This window comes from Leucoraja erinacea, chromosome 4, assembly GCF_028641065.1.
Source record: "Leucoraja erinacea ecotype New England chromosome 4, Leri_hhj_1, whole genome shotgun sequence".
NCBI lineage: Eukaryota > Metazoa > Chordata > Chondrichthyes > Rajiformes > Rajidae > Leucoraja > Leucoraja erinaceus.
The window spans coordinates 83,490,971-83,511,460 of record NC_073380.1 but is presented as its reverse complement, the minus strand read 5'-3'; the positions used below and the strand labels follow the sequence as shown (position 1 = coordinate 83,511,460).

The 20,490-nt window shown below is 47.4% G+C and overlaps 1 protein-coding gene across 1 annotated transcript in view; it reads left to right on the top strand.

Moving 5' to 3' along the window:
- LOC129696623 (angiopoietin-1-like) overlaps window positions 1-20,490 on the top strand; it is a 152,582-nt gene that overhangs the window by 117,499 nt on the left and 14,593 nt on the right. The window contains exons 6-7 of the mRNA XM_055634680.1: window positions 5,335-5,436; window positions 17,345-17,511. Of these exons, the coding sequence (XP_055490655.1) occupies window positions 5,335-5,436; window positions 17,345-17,511 (269 nt within the window). The remainder of the gene's footprint in view (window positions 1-5,334; window positions 5,437-17,344; window positions 17,512-20,490) is intronic.

The window sequence follows — 20,490 nt, the reverse complement described above, 5'->3', positions numbered from 1 at the left end:
TTATTTTTAAATGATAAAAACGAACCTGCCTCCACCACCTTCACTGGAAGCTCATTCCACACAGCTACCACTCTCTGAGTAAAGAAGTTCCCCCTCATGTTACCCCTAAACTTCAGTCCCTTAATTCTCATGTCATGCCCCCTTGTTTGAATCTTCCCTACTCTCAGTGGGAAAAGCTTTTAATGGCCTGCTTTATCTAGAATTGCATGTTTATCTAGAATTGCATGTTTATTTAAGCTTAAATCTCTTTGTAATCAGTCCTCAAAACACAATGTGCTGGAGTAACTCAGTGGGTCAGGCAGTGTCTGTGGATGGTGCAGGATTGCTGACTTACTCAAGGACTGGTTGCCAGGTTTGGCTCAGGATTCCAGCTTCTGCAGTTCCGTGTGTCCCTATTGTAATCAGTCAGAATTGACTGGAGTGTACGGAGCAGAATTCTGTTCTTATCCATCCTCATCTCAGTTACCCCCAGCCCTAATCTATGGCAATCCCCTCCTTGCACCACTCCAGTTCACTCTCCTCATTTCATTTTGTTCACCTGCCGTAATTCAGTGTTCAGTATTCAGTATTTACTATAATGTCATTTTAACTGAGTACTTACATACCCAGATGAAACAAAAACATTGTTTCTCAATCAGTTTCCGCCAGTGCGGTTAATAAAAACAGAATAAATACATATAACTTAAAAAATTAAAATTACCATTGTTGCATCCCTAAAATAAGCCTAAAGATTGAAATAAAAACAGACATTCAGACCGAACAGTGGCTTGCTTTGACAGGTGCCTAGCTGTCAACGTATGGGCGAGGTTAGATGTATTGGTGTATGATATATGGGGAGGGGACACAGTCCGTTAACCAGTCTTATTGCCTGTGGGAAGAAGCTGTGGAGCATCCTGCTGGTTCTGCAGCTGATGCTCCTGTACATCTTCCCAGATGGCAGAATGGAGAAGATGTGGTGTGATGGATGATAGGGGTCCTTAAATAATGGAGATGGCTCAGCTGATGCTCCGCTTCTGTTAGATCTCCAACAGGAGAGGGAGTGGGGCACCAATGATCCTACTGGCTGTCTTCACTATCCTGTTAAGTTGGTTTTGCTCATAAGCCGTGCAGCTCCCAAACCAGGAAGTGATGCCGTAGGTCATTATACTCTCGATGGTGCCCCTGTAGAAGGTCCTCAAGCAGGTGCCTGATCATCCCCACATTTAATAGCTCCATTTTCTGAATTCCCTTCCAAAGTCCTCCTTCTGTCCTCTCCCTCCACCCTTACCAAGCTCCTTAAGACTTTCCTCTGTCAAAGTTTTACGCGGCCTGTCCTGATATCTCCCAGTCGCACACACTGCCAGGCTTGTCTTGGTAAAGCTCCTATGAAGCAGGCTGGGACATCTTGCTGGAAGTTGTTGTTAAGTCAGTGTTTGGGAGAATCATCCTCAGCGGTCAGAGAAATAGTGAGGGAAGGGCTGGGAGAAGTTGGTGAGGGTGGTATTGGGAGGACAGAACATCCAGAATGTCAGCTTCCTGCTCCTCTTAGGCCTACTAAAGACACCTCCAAAATTCACAAGAGCTCAGTTGTCTGCAACAGCGGTGCTGGGTGGATGGGAGAAACAGTTTGAACTCATTGAGATCTCCATTATAATGAAGAACCCAATGCTGATACATAGCGAGCATTGGTACAGTGGTGACACAGTGGAGCAATGTTAGAGTTGTTGCCTTACAGTACATTGCCCCGGGTTCGATCCTGACCACGGGCGCTGTCTCTATGGAGTTTGTACGTTCTCCCTGTGACCGTGAGGGTTTTCCCTCGGTCCTCTGGTTTCCTCCGACACTCCAATGACGTACAGGTTTATATAACCATATAACAATTACAGCACGGAAACAGGCCACCTCGGCCCTACAAGTCCGTGCCGAACACTTATTCGCCCCTTGTCCCATCTACCTGCACTCGGACCATAACCCTCCATTCCTTTCCCATCCATATACCTATCCAATTTATTTTTAAATGATAAAATCAAACCTGCCTCCACCACTTCCACTGGAAGCTCATTCCACACAGCTACCACTCTCTGAGTAAAGAAGTTCCCCCTCATGTTACCCCTAAACTTCTGTCCCTTAATTCTCAAGCCTTGTACAATTTTAACATTACATCCCAACTTCTATTGTTGTAGGCATCCGTGCTGTATCTCTAAAGTCGAAAGCATTGTTTCATCCACTTTTACACGGCACGGTACCGGCCTGTGGCAGCTCACTCTCAACTCTGGGACGACCCCACACAATTGACCTGTCGGGGTGCAGTCTGGGATGGCAAGGGGGTCTGAAGGGGAAACTTGTCAAATCCCCCGCACAGACATCTATCGCCACAGCTACAAGCTGAGTGACTGGCTGCCCTCGTTAGCTGCTGTCAGGCCTGAGTGATGGGCTTGGTTGCAGCCTGAAGCCAACTTATCAACAGGGCTGAGCTGGGGAGAAGGTGCCTGGAAATCCATCAATGGGCTAGTCACTGCTGAGGTCCCTCTGTGGCACTTGGAGGAGCGATATGATCTTAGTCCCCTCCCTGGCTTAATCTCTGCCACTTTTCAAAAGAAAGCATTGCAATAAATTGACGATTTATTACCAACATTTTATAAATTATCAAGGCACAAGGGAAATGGGGTGGATCGTTAATCTCAGTCTGCAGAGAGATTTACATCCAGTCTACAGCCCACCAGATTGAAGGTTCCTGGCTAGGTTTACGATATTCATGTCTCCTGCTGACCCCAAAAATAGCTAATCAGCCCGGGAGCCTCATTGATGCAAGTATCAGGGCAGGTGAGGGAGCGGAGAGGGGGCTGGAGTTCAGGGCAAGCAGCTGAAGGCACCAGGCACGGAAATCGCTATCAAAACATGGGGGGGGCGGGGGACACAATTTCTTGGCGGCCGCACGTGCGCATGCGCGCACATACTCGAGGCTTCGGCCGTGGGCCCTGTGGACGGTAACATCGGAAGCTGACCTGGTTGATGACTGACTCCGAATTCCAGCAACAGCGGCTTTGTCCGTCCCGAATCATGGGGCTTGAATTGGCCCGTTCACGGGGTCTTTCATCAGCTGGCGGGGGCTTCAACATCGGGAGCCTCGATCGCCTCGATGCAGCAGTTTGATATTAAGCCGCGCCTGGCGCTAAAAGGCCCCATGAACGGGCCGATTCAGCCCTTAGAGTCTAATAAAGTCCTGATTACAAAACATGGGGGGGATTGTCCCCCGCCTCTCAAAGCGGGGGGATGTGACCCCCCGTCCCCCCCCAGGATTTCCATCCCTGGAAGGCACAGTTGCCAGAGGCGGATCCTGCTGACCGAGACTGGAACTGATGGGGGAGAGAGAAGACAGGGCAGCAACTCGCAGAGATCAGCAGACACATGAACACAGGGAACAAGATCGGTATTTTAAAGTCGTGCGGTCCTTCCTTGGGATATACAGGTGTGTCTGCACACTCCTACATATGCTCAGACATCAGCAGTAGGACGATCATTTTATACACCTCCATCAGATCACCCCTCAGCCTATTTTTCCTTGGGGGGAAAACAAACCCTTCTTACCTGCTCACTCCCCATAATTTAAATAGTCTAATCCAAGCACCAACCTGGTGAATCTCCTCTGTGCGCTCTCGCACACCCATCACACTCCTCCTATAGTGTGGCAACCACAGCTGCCCACAACTCTCCAAGTATGAAGATTTGTAAAACTGCAGCATAACATCCCAACTTTAGTATTCTCGACCCTGGCCGATGAAGGTCAGCATGCCATGTGCCATTTTCGCCATCCTATCTACCTGTGTTACCACTTTCTAGGAACTAGCCACTTGAACCCTAAGATCCCTCTGTCAGAGAACATTCCTGAATGCCCAAACAATTGTTGTACATGTCCTACCCATATTTAGAGAATTGGTGCAGGAGGAGGCCATTCGGCCCTTCGAGCCAGCACTAACTTGACTTGCCAAAATCCATTACCTCGCACGTCGGGATTAAAATCACATGGATATTCAGGGACTGGAGGCATGTGGATGGCGTGCAAGCAATTGAGATCAGTTTATTTATTTTGGCATTATGTTTGATGCTGGCACTGTGGGCCGATGGGCCTGTTCCTGTGCTGTACTATTCTATATCCTATGTCCTAAATTCCATCTGCTATTGCTCTGCCCAACTTTCCAAATGCTGCAACCTTAATCAACCTTCCCCACTATTAAGAACACCATGTGCAAATTTATTTATCATTTTTCCTACATTTACATCCAAATGGTTCAAATAGACCACAGACAGCAAATGTCCCGAGCACTGCTACCGATGGGCACCACAGCCTTCAATCAGAAAAGAATCATAGAATATAGAACATAGAACAGTACAGCACAGAAATGGCCCCTTTGGCCCACAATCCTTCCATCACTATTCTTGACATCCCAATCAAATCCAATTTTGGATCCAATTAGCCAACTCGCCTTGGATCTCATGTGTGTTAACCTTTTGAACCAGCCCACCATGCAGGACCTTGTCAAATGCCTTACTGAAATCCATATAGGCAACTCTCACTGCCCTTCCTTCAGATTCAGATTCAGATTCAGATTCAGATTCAGATTCAATTTTAATTGTCATTGTCAGTGTACAGTGCAGAGACAACGAAATGCATTTAGCATCTCCCTTGAAGAGCGACATAGCAAACGATTTGGAATAAAAAATAAGAAGTGTCCGGGGGGGGGGGTGGTGATTGGCAGTCACCGAGGTACGTTGTTGAGTAGAGTGACAGCCGCCGGAAAGAAGCTGTTCCTCGACCTGCTGGTTCGGCAACGGCGAGACCTGTAGCGCCTCCCGGATGGTAGGAGGGTAAACAGTCCATGGTTGGGGTGAGAGCAGTCCTTGGCGATGCTGAGCGCCCTCCGCAGACAGCGCTTGCTTTGGACAGACTCAATGGAGGGGAGCGTGGAACCGGTGATGCGTTGGGCAATTTTCACCACCCTCTGCAATGCCTTCCGGTCGGAGACAGAGCAGTTGCCATACCATACTGTGAGGCAGTTGGTAAGGATGCTCTCGATGGTGCAGCGGTAGAAGTTCACCAGGATCTGAGGAGACAGATGGACCTTCTTCAGTCTCCTCAGGAAGAAGAGACGCTGATGAGCCTTCTTGATCAGAGTAGAGGTATTGTGGGTCCAAGAGAGGTCATCGGAGATGTTGACTCCCAGGAACCTGAAGCTTTGTCAATGTCCTTTGTCAATGTCCAGTGCTGCTACTGATGATTAGGGTCATTTCCTGGTGGTTATCAGCTTATATTTGGAGTGATACAGTTGCCAGGTCTCACTGTTGGTTTCTCCCCAGGTGTACTGCAACATGGAGACCGCGGGAGGTGGCTGGACCGTCATCCAACACAGAAGGGATGGCAGCGTAGACTTTCACCGGACCTGGAAAGAATATAAAATGGTGAGCGGGAAGTTTCAGCCACTGTGCTTGGTGCAGCTTCGGGAAAAAGTGACGTCAGTGCAAAGATGACAAGTTAGTCAGCTGTAACTACAGAAACAATTGCGCCAACAGCTATATTCTGGAACAAAGTCAGTGTTTCATTAAAGATAACAGGATGTTCAGCCCTCAAGCCTTTCCTCCATTCAGTCAGAACAGGGCTAAACTGTATTTGAATCAACAAGATACAAGGATCTGCAAATGCTGGTTTGTACAAGAGATAACACAAAGTGTTGCAGTAACTCAGCAGGTCAGGCAGCATCTCTGGAGAGCACGGATAGGTGATGTCTTGGGTCGGGACCCTTCTTCAGGTGTGTTTTCCAGAGATGCTGCCTGACCCCTATGAGTTACTGCAGTACTTTGTGTGCTAGAAGCAATCTCCTCCACCTTGACTCCACAGGGTGAAGGGCGTCGGTTATGCATCATTACCTCAGGCACTTTTCCCTATAACAACAGGAGACATAGCACCTGTATCTGCACCTCCTCTCTCACTCCATTCAGGTGCCCCAGCAGTGAGAAAGGTTCATGTGCATCTGTCCCAACCTTGCCTACCGCATTCAATGCTACTAATGTGGCCTCCTGTACTTCAGTGAGATCGAGCATAGGCTAGTCAACTGTTTTGCCAAACACTTGCACTCTGTCCTTCTGGATCTCCTGGTCGCTTGCCCTTTTCACTCACCTTCCTATTCCCATGCCGACTTTTCAGCTCTTAATCTCCTCCATAGCCTGAGTGAGGCCACATGCAAACTGGAAGAGCGGTACATCATATTCCACTTGTGCAGCTTACAGCCCATCAATTTGAATATTGAATTCACCACGTTAAAGTAATAACTACCCTGATGTGCACACATTTCTTACATCATCTCCCATCACCCAAGTCAACCTGCTCCTTTCCCCTCTAAACACCCACCTCCCATCCCCGAGTCCCATATTTCCCTTCCCCCCCCCCCCCCCCCCCCCCCTTTCCCCCCCCCCCCCACCCTCTGACCCTTTTGTCCCATATCCCTCGTTCCAACTTTACATTTCACTTATTTTCTTTTTCTTTTGTTAACTGAAATCATTTCTGGCCATTTGCACTTACTCCACTCATCTGCCAATCAACCCCTCTCACCTGTACCCACCTATCACTTGCCAGGCGTTGCCCACCCCAACTCTTTTCCAGTTCCCTACCTGAGCCAAAATGTCCATTCCCTCCACAGATGCTGACTGACCAGCTGAGTTCCTCCAACATTTTTTTTTTTTTTATAACCACTCTGGCAAGATCTGGTGCCGGTGCTGGTGTTAAGGCTCTTTCCCAGCTCTTTAATCCCACCAATCCTCAAGTAAACTCCACAGCTAAATCATTTTGGACGAGAGAATTCCAGATCACGTCTGCCCATTTCCCACCCCACCTTTGTGCGGGTGAGGAGGTGGGAGTTTGGGCTTTGGCGTTCCTTGGTCAGAAGGCCGGGGTTAGCAAGAGACGGCACCTCAGTCCAGTGAAGAATTGGTTAAAAGAGCAGCAAAGCTTTCATTGCAATGAAATATGTCCATGACTACTATGTGGAATATTTTAAAGGGATCGTGCCCAAGCCCAGGCCAATCGAAACCTTTCCAAATTTCCAGACATTTCTTAATATCCAGTTGCACTTGTCTGCAATCTGTCCGGGGAAATTAGATTTAATTATATTACATAATGTTGCAACAGATTGTGCAGCTTTGTTGTAATCCTATAAAGTATTTAGAATATTTAACCCCAAATGCAAAACATGTTCATTTTTAAACAATGAAGAGAATTCATAATTCTACCCTGCATTTCATTTTCGCTCTTTGCTCTTGCACATGCATTGTCCAGCAAATAGTGTCATTGTGCTTGAATCCAGACTTCAAATCTGCCCCTGTTTGGGAACTTCCATTGTCTCCATGCTGAGGAAGAAAGTTCAATTCTATTCAATTCAACTTTAATGTCATCGCACAAATACAAGTATGAGTACAACGAAATGCAGTTTTGCGTCAGTCCGTAGTAGTTGTGCATAAAGAAATTTAAAAAAAATAGAAAGAGAGAAGATACAGAATAATCAAAAAATACAGAATAATTAAACAATGGGGACGGAGGGACCGGAGAAATCTATCGTTGGGACTCCGAGTTCAGCAATGTAATTGTATTATTGTAGAAGCTGTTCCACATCCTACTAATACGTGACCTGAGGCTCCTGTACCGCCTCCCTGATGGGAGGAGGGCAAACAGTCCATGGTTGGGGTGTGAGGGGTCTTTGATGATCTTCCCAGCCCGTCTCAGACACCGTTTTCGGTGGAGGGCATCCATGGCAGGGAGCGGGGCACCGATGATGTGCTGTGCGGTTTTCACCACCCGTTGTAGTGCCTTCCTGTCCGCAGCAGTGCAGCTGCTGTACCATACCGTGAAGCAGGTGGTCAGGATACTCTCTATGGTACAGCGGTAAAAGTTGGTCAGGATCCGGGGGGACAGGTGGGCTTTCTTGAGCCTCCTCAGGAAGTAAAGGCGCTGCTGTGCCTTTTTGATCAGCTTGGAGGTGTTGAGGGACCAGGACAAATCCTCCGAGATATGTACTCCGAGGAATTTATAGCTGGAGACGCGCTCCACCTCAGTCCCGTTTATATGGATGGGGGTATGACTGCCTCCTCTGGTCTGCCTGAAGTCAACAATAATCTCCTTCGTCTTTTTGGAGTTGAGGACGAGGTTATTGTTGGCACACCAGGCTGCCAGGTTCTGGATCTCCTCCCTGTAGGCTGACTCATCGTTGTCGCTGATCAGTCCTACTACCGTGGTATCGTCAGCAAACTTAATAATGGCGTTGGATCCGTACTTTGGGATGCAGTCGTGGGTGAAGAGGGAGTAGAGGAGAGGGCTCAGCACACAGCCCTGTGGCACTCCGGTGTTCAGTGTTATAGTGGAGGAGGTGAGGTTATTGACCCTAACAGACTGTGGTCTGTTAGTGAGGAAGTCCAGTGTCCAGTTGCAGAGGGAGGTGGAGATGCCAAGTCCACTGAGTTTGGTGATCAAGCTGGCGGGGATGACGGTGTTAAAGGCAGAGCTGAAGTCAATGAACAGCAGCCTGATGTAGGAGTTGTTGTAGTCCAGGTGGGTCAGGGCAGAGTGTAGGGCCGCCGATATGGCGTCCTCTGTAGACCTGTTGGTCCGGTACGTTACCAAGTACCAAAGTGCCAAGTTATTGTCCACTCCCTGTGACCAGAGACTGGAGTGGCAGCTAGGAATTTAGCAAAGATGTCCAGCTACCTCTTAGAGGTTGGGGGTGACTCAAAGGAACGCCTCCGGGCCTCCCTAATATCAGAAGACCCTCTTCCCCACCACCACTGGATTAGACTTGCACCCTTTCAGTTGGCAAAGGCTAGCAGCCTGTAATCCATCCGTTGAGACACACCAGGTACGAGGAGATACAGACAGGATGGATGCTGAGAGGCAGTTCCCTCCAGCCCATGCAGGAGAGTCCGGATTTGAGCCAGGGTTTGGGGAAAAGAGGTCTCTAATTTACGGCTGAGATAAACGTCTTCCCTGGAAAGTTGGGAATCATTGGAATTTCCTCGAAGTGGACTCAGGATGGCGATGAGGGACATGGGGATCAGGTGGGAAAGTTGATAAGAAACAGGATTAGCTATGACTGGTGGAGCAGGCTCAATGGGCCGAATGGCCTACTCCTGCCCTTATTTGTTATATTCGTAAATTCCAAAGGAAGAGTATAAAGATACAAAAGCCCCACTGATCCTCATTTAATCCATTGATGCTTTGACCAACAGACTTCTTGCTGCATAGGTTATCTCTTGAGAGACGCTCTGTGAATAAGATTATTAAAGATTTGGACACGCTAGAGGCAGGAAAAATGTTCCCGATGTTGGGGCAGTCTAGAACCAGGGACCACAGTTTAAGAATAAGGGGTAAGCCATTTAGAACGGAGATGAGGAAAAACTTTTTCACACAGAGAGTTGTGACTGTGGAATTCTCTGCCTCAGAAGGCGGTGGAGGCCGGTTCGCTGGATGCTTTCATGAGAGAGCTAGGTAGAGCTCTTAAAGATAGCGGAGTCAGGTGATATGGGGCGAAGGCAGGAACTGATTGTGGATGATCAGCCATGATCACATTGAATGGCGGTGCTGGCTCGAAGAGCCGAATGGCCTACTCCTGCACCTGTTGTCTATTATTTATTGAATGCATTTGGCTGCCTGGAACAGGGAGGTATGGAGCCTCATAGTGAATAAAAATAAGGCTGGGCAGATCACTCCCAAAGATTTCCTGAACGGAAGTAGAACAACAATAGCGCCAGTCTGCGTCACTTGATACTGTGGCCTATTTAATGGGCGTACCGTAGAGACTTGTCTTAATGTGTCTCTAAATTGCTTGCACACTTTGGGTCAGTGTTGGCCGTGTAAAATCTTAGCAGGATTATTCATCAAGGACTCTGAATGGGAATTGATATGTAACTTTGTAAAAAGATATGTTTATTGCTTTAGTTAACAGATTTTTCATTTCTATGTTGGAGAGTTGACCCTGAGTTGAAATGGTTTGTTCTCTTTGTACAGAATATCAGTCTCTGATTACCTCACTGTATTTTAAAGGATATTGAAAATGAACCCTGGAGCATCACTAATTCTGAAAAGGGAACAATGGGATAGGATTCAATGGGTATTCTTGCAGAGTGCCAGGACTGCACAGTGGGCCAAAGGGCCTCAGCCTGTGCTATAATATTTCAGTATCTTCCAGTTTTCTGCACAACTGAAACAACCTGTTTCTTCCATCCCTCCCCCACTCATATATTGTCCTCTGGATTGACTCTGTAACAAAGTGCCCTTGGAACAAGGAATAGGGACACTAGGGGCACCAGTGAAGCTATTCACCCCTCGAGCCATTCCACCTTTCAATGAGGTCGGGTCTGACCAACACCTGAACTGACTGATTGTGGTTCCTTATGCCCCCTGTCCCACTTAGGAAACCTGAACGGAAACCTCTGGAGACTTTGCGCCCCACCCAAGGTTTCCGTGCGGTTCCCGGAGGTTTTTGTCAGTTCCCCTACCTGCTTCCACTACCTGCAACCTCCGGCAACCACCTGCAACCGTGTTTTAAGGAGAGAAGTTGATCCATGATTGGCAGGAGAGTTGGTGGGGAATGGGGTGGGGGAAGTGGGAAGTGGTGTGCAGGGAGGAGATTATGAGGGGTAACAGCAAGGAATGGAAAATCTCTTGGCCTCCTGGCACCCTGTGGGCCCTGACTGGTCTGTGGATGCTCAGGCAAACAGTGGCGCAGTGGTAGAGTTGCCCCCTTGCAGCACCAGAGACCCAGGTTCAATCCTGACTACGGGTGCTATCTGTACAGAGTTTAAATGATCTCCCCGTGACTGCGTGGGTTTTCTCCAGCTGCTCTGGTTTCCTCCCACACTCCAAACACGTACAGGTTTGTAGATTAATTCGCTTTGGTAAAATTGTAAATTGTCCATAGTGTGTAGAACAGTACTATTGTACGGGAATATCGCTGGTCGATGTGGACTTGGTGGGCTGAAAGGCCTGTTTCCACGCTGCATCTCTAAAGTCGAAAGTAAAACAAGAGATTGACCCTACATACACTTCAGGCTGAGACTGCAGATTGGGCCAGGTGATGCCACATGGCCTGCTGATGTCATACGATGCTGATAACATCACTTGCATATTTAACGTGCTCTACTGCGGAGACGAGGAAACACTTTTTCTCACAGAGAGTGGTGAGTCTGTGGAATTCAGAGGACGGTGGAGGCAGGTTCTCTGGATGCTTTCAAGAGAGAGCTAGATAGGGCTCTTAAAAATAGTGGAGTCAGGGAATATGGGGAGAAGGCAGGAACGGGGTACTGATTGGGGATGATCAGTCATGATCACATTGAATGGCAGTGCTGGTTCGAAGGGCCGAATGACCTACTCCTGCACCTATTGTCTATTGTCTATTGGACCCATGCCAACTCTCAGAAGAGCCCCCCTGTCAATCCCATTCCCCTCTTCTTACTTGCCTTCAGCTTTGAACTTGGTTGCTCCAACATGCCCATTAACTGAGTTTAAGAAGGAACTGCAGATGCAGATGTCTGAAGAAGGATTTCAGCCCGAAACGTTGCCTATTTCCTTCGCTCCATAGATGCTGCTGCACCCGCTGAGTTTCTCCAGCTTTTTTGTGTAAACATGCCCATCAACTGACCTTTGCTTCTCACTTATCTGCACGAAAGAGTAATTTGCAGACCCCCATCACCATCGCCCCAAATACCCTACAAACCCCACAAATCTGCGGGTTGTGGGAAGAAACCGCAGCACCCAGTGCATTCCATACCAACCCCACACAGACAGCACCCGAGGTCAGGATTATGCCTGGGCCACTGCAGCTGCACCGTCTCAGTGCGCCAGTTGTACAAAGCACGTTCTGACGGCTGCAGTCTGACGGTGCCTGGTTTCACTCGGGAAGCAGTTCGGGGATGTTCAGGGTTAGATTTTCCCCACTCCCACCCTTCTCCCCTCTCTGCCCACTGCCTTGACTGGCTGCTGCTTCACAACTTCTAAGCCTCCATCCCTGTTCTCACTGTCAGAAACCAGAAAGCAAGGTGTAATTTACAGCAAACTCACTCTGGTATGCTTGGACACTGCAAGAAGAAAAGAAATAAATACTCTGAAGTATAATTAAGCGGGAGGTTATTTTTTACAGTTAGTCTGGTTAGCAGACAACACTGTCCTTGTTCTGAGCTGATTCTACTAATTGGCCACGGAATGCTGCTCGGTAATTCTCTATACCCCTGTGGCTCACCCTCATCAATCGAGTTTAGTGTTGTTATTATATTGCTTTGGCTCTCCTTATTATTGACTTGATTCACAGCTCATCTCCTTCTGTGGGCTCTGGTGACTTTGTCTTTTCCCAGTGATCCATGCCTCAGTGGTCCACACTCTCACCTCTGACAATATTATCAGATCAGGCCCCTCTCCAGTTATAAGGAGACTCTGCCTTGTTAATTGCAGGCTGCTGTTCTGTCAGAGGTGCTGCTTGTTTGTTGATCATTATAGGGATCTGCCTGTCCCTCTGGTCCCACGACATGCTGGGGGGTATCTCCCTGGAATCCTGGCCGATATTTGTCCTCCAGTCAACACCGCCGCATGTAGGGAACTGAGTTGTTATCACACAGCTGCTGGTGGCATCTTGCTGTTGAATCGGCTGCTGTGTTTCCTACATTACAGCAGAGACTGTACAGGATGCAGCCAGCTGCAAGGTGTGTCAGGATGATCACATTTTGTGAAAGGTATTTGGCCAAGCCGAGTCTTCTCCCAATTCAATTTCAGGTTCACTAATGAAGATTCCCCAAGTAAAGGTTTGGAAAAAGGTTAACAGTCCAGAAAAAAATGGCCAAATGATAATCTTTTGAACACTGAATCAAACCCAAAGATCCTATAGCAAGGATTTGAGTAGATGAGCAGGGAGGTTCTACTGCAGTTGTACAGGGTCTTGGTGAGACCGCACCTGGAGTATTGCGTACAGTTTTGGTCTCCTAATCTGAGGAAAGACATTCTTGCCATAGAGGGAGTACAGAGAAGGTTCACCAACCAGACTGATTCCTGGGATGTCAGGACTTTCATATGAAGAAAGACTGGATAGACTTGGTTTGTACTCGCTAGAATTTAGAAGATTGAGGGGAGATCTTATAGAAACTTACAAATTTCTTAAGCGGTTGGACAGGCTAGATGCAGGAAGATTGTTCCCGATGTTGGGGAAGTCCAGAACAAGTGGTCACAGTTTAAGGATAAGGGGGAAATCTTTTAGGACCGAGATGAGAAAAACATTTTTCACACAGAGAGTGGTGAATCTCTGGAATTCTCTGCCACAGAAGGTAGTTGAGGCCAGTTCATTGGCTATATTTAAGAGGGAGTTAGATATGGCCCTTGTGGCTAAAGGGATCAGGGGGTATGGAGAAAAGGTAGGGATGGGATACTGAGTTGGATGATCAGCCATGATCATATTGAATGGCGGTGCAGGCTCGAAGGGGTGAAAGGCCTACTCCTGCACCTTTTTTCTATGTTTCTATATTTCTATGTTAAGGATCCGCTATAGGATCTTTGGTCAAAGCCAGTTTAACGGGTCCCAAGCTAAGCCTGTACCAGAAGAAACCCCTGCATGTGAATCAGAGCCCAGAACACATCCTTCCACGATCAGTAATGTGCAGGTTATACACATTAGGAAGTGATGGTGTCTCGGGAAAACTGCGATCACAAAAGCAGAATGGTACAAGGTGACCTAAATGAAAGGATCAAGTGTTAAAACACATTATGATTATTTAAACATTTTCACTGACAGCACGCATCAAAAATATTAAAAAGCTCAACACTAGATTCTGTATACTACAGACATCAGGGAATGCTGCAAATATTCAACAGCTCAAGCAGCAATTGTGGAGGGAGTTCTGACCCAACCTTAGAGTTTCCGCTTGTTGCTTGATGTAGCATTGCTGCTAGTGAAGTATAACAGTGGCTCTGTAACATTCTCACTTTGTATTCATTTGAACTGTGAGATTGATCTGCATGTCTCCTCATAGCTGTTGAACTTCCAGTTTGCTGTAGTCTTGTTTTAAATTGGTTTTGAATGATGGATGGTGGGTGACGTTCTCCTAGTACAGTTTCTACTTTATGTCCAGATGGTGGTGCAGCTAGTAGAGTTACTGCTTCACAATGTGAACTACATTAACATTATTAAAGCATTTGATCAGATTCCCCACGGTGTCATGATCCATAGCCTTTTGTAAGTGGAGGTACAAATGGATAGAGTGAAGAATGTGTACGGCATGTTACCGTCTTCGATCAGGACATTGAGTATTATGCCCCTGTCCCACTTAAGAAACCTGAACGGAAACCTCTGGAGATTATGGGCCCCACCCAAGGTTTCTGTGCCGTTCCCGGAGGTTTTTGTCAGTCTCCCTACCTGCTTCCACTACCTGCAACCTCCGGCAACCACCTGCAACCTCTGGGAACCGCACGGAAACCTTGGGTGGGGCGCAAAGTCTCCAGAGGTTTCCGTTCAGTTTTCCTAAGTGGGACAGGGGCATTAGAGTTCGGAAGTCACGTTGCAGTTGTGGAAAACTTTGGTCAAACCACACTTCCGGTGTTGTGTGCAGTTCTAGTTTCCCCATTATAGGAAGGGTGCAGAGGCTTTGGAAAGGGTGTAGAAGGTAGACAATAGACAATAGGTGCAGGAGGAGGCCATTCGGCCCTTCGTGCCAGCACCGCCATTCAATGTGATCATGGCTGATCATCCCCAATCAGTACCCTGTTCCTGCCTTCTCCCCATATCCCTTGACTCCGTTATCTTTAAGAGCCCTATCTATCTCTCTTGAAAGTATCCAGAGAACCCGCCTCCACCGCCCTCTGAGGCAGAGAATTCCACAGACTCACAACTCTCTGTGAGAAAAAAGTGTTTCCTCGTCTCCGTTTCAAATGGCTTACCCCTTATTTTTAAACTGTGGCCCCTGGTTCTGATCTCCTCCAACATCGGGAACATGTTTCCTGCCTCTAGCGTGTCCAAACCCTTAACAATCTTATCTGTTTAAATAAAATCGCCTCTCATCCTTCTAAACTCCAGAGTATACAACCCCAGCCGCTCCATTCTCCCAGCATATAACAGCCCCGCCATCCCGGGAATTAACCTTGTAAACTTACGCTGCACTCCCTCAATAACAAGAATGTCCTTCGTCAAGATGGTGCAGAAGTTGCTTGGATTAGAGAGGATAAGCAATAGGAAAAGGCTGGACAAACGTGGAATGCTTTCTCTGGAGTGATGGAGGCTGATGGGTGACCTGATTAGGTTTATAAAACCATGAGAGTCACAGATAGGGTAGAGAATACCAAGGTAGCAATGTCAATTACTAGATGGCATAGGTTTAAAGTGAGAGAGAAAAAGTTTAAAGGAGATGCGTGGGGTAACCTTTTCTGCAGAGTTGTCAGGAATATACTATCAGGTGGTGGAAGCTGACATGATAGTGATGTTCAATAGAATAGAATAGAATAGAATAGAATAGAATAGAATAGAATGCATTTATTGTCATTCAAACCTAGGTTTGAACAAAATATCATTTCTACAGTTTTTTTTACATTACAAAACAATCCAAGACCCGCACTTAACACAGTTTACATAAACATCCATCACAGTGAGTCTCCAACATCTCCTCACTGTGATGGAAGGCAAAGTCTTTATCTCTTCCCTTTGTTCCGTCTACCGTGGTTCAGCAGTCCAACTGCAGTGTCAAGGCGAACTGGGGCTCCGATGTTAAAGCCCCCGGCGGGCGATGGTAAGTCCTGAGGCCGTTTAAGCCACGCCGGGCGATGTTAGGCCCCGGCTCCATGTCCTTTAAACCCGCGATTCCAGCGGGAGAAGTCGCCGTTGCGGAGGGTCGGAAAAGGGGGCCCCCCCCAGGGACCTGCGGGCGCCCGATGTTCCCGTCCACTGGGTCTGCGGCCGGTGCCTCCGAACTCCAAAGTCGGGTCGCAGCCGCACGCCACCACAGCTCTTCCCGCTCCGAAGTTGGCCAGCTCCACGATGTCAGTTCCGCAGGCTCTGCAACTGGAGCCCTCAGGTTAGTCCCGGCCGGAGGTCACCGCCGGCTCCACGATGTTAGGCCCAACGACATCCGAGACCCGACAGGGAATAGTCGGGTCCCCGCACAGGGAAGAGATTTAAAACGGTTTCCCCCACAGCCCCCCCACATATACACAGCTAAAAAAAATAATAAAAACTAACTCAAGACATACATTTAACAAGACAAAAATAAAAAAAGACAGACGACTGTAGTCGAGCCGCTGCCGTTAGGCGCCGCCACTCCCACTCAAGAGACATTTAGACAGTCCCAGAACGGCCAAGGAACAAAATTGGAGGGAAACCCTCTTTAAAACTCTGCTTGGTTCAAATTTCCCGTAATCAGCCCTACCTTAATTTGGAGATGGGGAAACTGTGTTTGTAATTGGATTACCGCTGGGACATGTGGCTAGTGATGCCACCTGCCCAGACCATGTTCCGGTTGGGAAGGTGTAGATGATTCCCCACGCTACACCAGTCATTGAAGGTAGGCATGCAGGTGCAGCAGGCAGTGAAGAAAGCGAATGGTATGTTAGCATTCATAGCAAAAGGATTTGAGTATAGGAGCAGGGAGGGTCTACTGCAGTTGTACAGGGTCTTGGTGAGGCCACACCTGGAGTATTGCGTACAGTTTTTGTCTCCTAATCTGAAGAAAGACATTCTTGCCATAGAGGGAGTACAGAGAAGGTTCACCAGACTGATTCCTGGGATGTCAGGACTTTCATATGAAGAAAGACTGGATAGACTCGGCTTGTACTCGCTAGAATTTAGAAGATTGAGAGGGGATCTTGTAGAAATGTACAAAATTCTTAAGAGGTTGGACAGGCTAGATGCAGGAAGATTGTTCCCGATGTTGGGGAAGTCCAGGACAAGGGGTCACAGTTTACGGATAAGGGGGAAATCTTTTAGGACCGAGATGAGAAAAACATTTTTTACACAGAGAGTGGTGAATCTCTGGAATTCTCTGCCACAGAATGTAGTTGAGGCCAGTTCATTGGCTATATTTGAGGGTTAGATGTGGCCCTTGTGGCTAAAAGTATCAGGGAATATGGAGAGAAGGCAGGTACGGGATACTTAGTTGGATGATCAGCCATGATCATATTGAATGGCAGTGCAGGCTCGAAGGGCCGAATGGCCTACTCCTGCACCTATTTTCTATGTTTCTATGTTTCTATCAGTTAAGCCATTTGCAAGGAGTACACATTTGTTTATGTTCCAATATGGAGCATAATACACCAATGTCCCAATGGAAACAGTCTAATAATGTGTTCTCTGCTGTGCTCTAGGGTTTTGGGAATCCATCCAGCGAACATTGGCTTGGCAATGAGATGCTGTTTCTTCAGACAAACCAACGGCAATACTCCCTGAGGATCGACATGCGCGACTGGGAGGGTAACCAAGCTTACTCGGTCTATGAGAAGATTCAAGTGGCCAGTGAAAAGCAAAACTACAGGTAGAGTGTTTCTGACTCTCTGCTGGATCTTGGCAAATCAGCTGAATTCCCCACTCTTGGGATCTTTGGAAATCAGGACGCATTGTATGATCCAAGGACACTGCTGTGGTGACTAAACATAATAGCCATCACTCATCATTGAGTCTCTAGCAGCCCAAGGTACCAGATGATGGGACTCCCAGTGAGGGAGATAGTTGGAGATCCTTAGTGCTCTGTTTTACACAGACTTCATACATGGCCTTCCTCAAATTATTCCTTTACTGCACCAGAAAGTGTTATCTGCTGAAAATAATCTATTGTTTCTGTGAATTAATTCATGGGTTCTTATATTGAATCCGTCACATCACTGATAATCTCTTGTGAGTTATTTTTAGCAAGTGGTGGAGTCTCTGGGCCAAGGGTTCATGCTTGGTCTGATGGGGGAAAGTTGCATCTGCGCCTTGTACTCTGCATTTGAATGTCAGTTTCACTGAAGGTGACAACAATAAAACAGTAGCTGAAGCCAATGTGTAGAAATTAGCACACAAATTAATCGCATGTGACCAGACATCATTTTCTACCTCTCTGTATCTGTCAATGTGATTGGCAATAGTGAGAGCAGTAGTGTTTGGTACGAATGGCTGTTGGCTACACACTTGATCTGTGAGTAGATTACTCATCCCTTCACTCCCCCAGACAACGGGACTGGGGGATCACTCTCCATTCTTTCTCCGATCCATTTTTACTCAGGTCTGTAAAGATGCTGATACATCGTTTTTTGGTGAGGTTTCCAAATCTATGATTAGTGGGTAAACCAAAAGATCACCTCTGAGCTAGATAAATGTTACGTTATAGATAGAGTTATATAGTCATACAGCTTGAAAACAGGCTCTTTGTCCCAACTTGCCCGTGCTGACCAATGTCCCATCTACACTAGTCCCACCTGCCTGTGGCTGGCCATTATCCCTATAAACATATCCCATTCATGTCTGTGTCCAAATATATATTTAATGTTGTGTTAGTACCTGCCTCAACTACCTCTTCCGGCAGCTTGTTCCACATACCTGCCACTGTTTGTGTAAAAAAAGTTGCCCCTCAGCTTGCTATTAAATAGTTCTCCCCCTCACCTTACACCGATGAATACTTTGGTTCTTGATTCCCCTCCTGTAGGTAAAAGACTCTGCATTTACCCAATCTATTCCTCTCATGATCTTATACAACTTCATTAGATCATCCCTCATCCCACTGTGCTCCAAGGATTAAAGGGCCTGTACCACCAGCATGCGTCTAGCGTGACCAAACGTGGTCGCTTGAGGCGTACGACCGCGCGGGGCCGGTCCCACTTCGAACCGCGGAGGCGTATGGAGTTATGCGGGGCTGGTCCTGACATCGCGCGGGACTCCGAAAATCCTGCACTGTCCGAACATTCTGCACGCCAACGACCTGTCGACCCGCAGGCGCATTGAGGGCGTACGCAGCATCTTGACAGCATACGCCTAGCGCGTGGTGTTGCGCGATGACGTCACCGCCCCGGGTGCCGACGCCATGCGACGTCCAAATTCCGTCGGCCCGCCTCCTGCCCAGCTGATTGATGAGTATGATGTCGGGACCAGCCCCGCACAACTCCATACGCCTCCGCGATTCAAATTGGGACCAGCCCCGCGCGGCCGTACGCCTCAAGCGACCACGTTTGGTCACGCTAGATGCATGTAATCGCATGCTGGTGGGACAGGCCCTTAAGTCCTAGCCTGCTTAGCCTCTCCCTATAGCTTAGGCCCTCGAATCCTGGCAACATCCTCATCAACGTTCTCTGCACCCTTTGCAGTTTAACTACATCTGTCTTATAACAAGGTAACCAAAATTGATCAGAGTTCTCTAAATGTGGCCTCACCAACGTCTTTTACAACTGTAACATGACCGCCCACTTCTCTACTCAATACTCTGACTGATGAAGGCCAATGTACTAAAAGCCTTCTTGATCACCCTATCTACCCGTGACGGCATTATGATCTACTGGCCTGGGATTAAAGATTTTGTTAAACTTATCTTTATATATTTACCCTATTTTTGGTAATGTGGGGTTGGCTTTATGAACACGAGTCAAGGCTTTCTACAATACGCTGGCATTGAATGGCACTGGTATGAAAATAAATCTAAAGACCACTCTGGAAATGTTGGATGCCAGGAGGCAGTAACAAGCTCCCAGCTTTTAAAGCTGGTCATATTAACATGAGACGAAAAACATCCTGACTTTGGCAATCTGTTTTTGATGAGGAAAGGTAGGGTTTGTAATGTCCCTGTCCCACTTAGGAAACCTGAACAGAAACCTCTGGAGACTTTGTGCCCCACCCAAGGTTTCCGTGTGGTTCCTGGAGGTTGCAGGTAGTGAAAGCAAGTAGGGAGACTGACAAAAACCTCCGGGAACATACGGGAACTGCCCGGACGGAAACCTTGGGTGGCGCACAAAGTCTCCAGAGGTTTCCGTTCAGGTTTCCTAAGTGGGACAGGGGCATTAGTCATTATAACGCACCTTTTTCTGCTGACACATAATTTACATTTTTCATTCCATATCCCATTCATTAGCACTCTTGATTTCAGATCTCCTTAAAATGTAATCCTCTACACTATATAACTCCCTGCTGCTCCACAGCCTCCCGCACTCTCCACAAATCTGATACTTGCCTCTAGTATACTTTGTAAATTCAAGGTCACCCATAATCCAATAAAAAATTGTTCAAGAATAATCTCGTTAAGTGCACAATATAGATGCAATTTATCGTAGCATGGTAGAATGAGAGTTTGTTGTGTGGGCATGTAGGCAAGGAAACAAGATGTGGTAATAGTTTCATCCACTGCCTGACATTCTGGGAAACTATTCCTGCACATTGACAACGTCTTTCTCTTGCCACAAGTCTTCCATCATGATGTCAGATTGTCTATGAGCTTGGAAAGGAGCTATCTCATCATTTTAATTAGTCTTGCCATGTAGCGATGGCACCA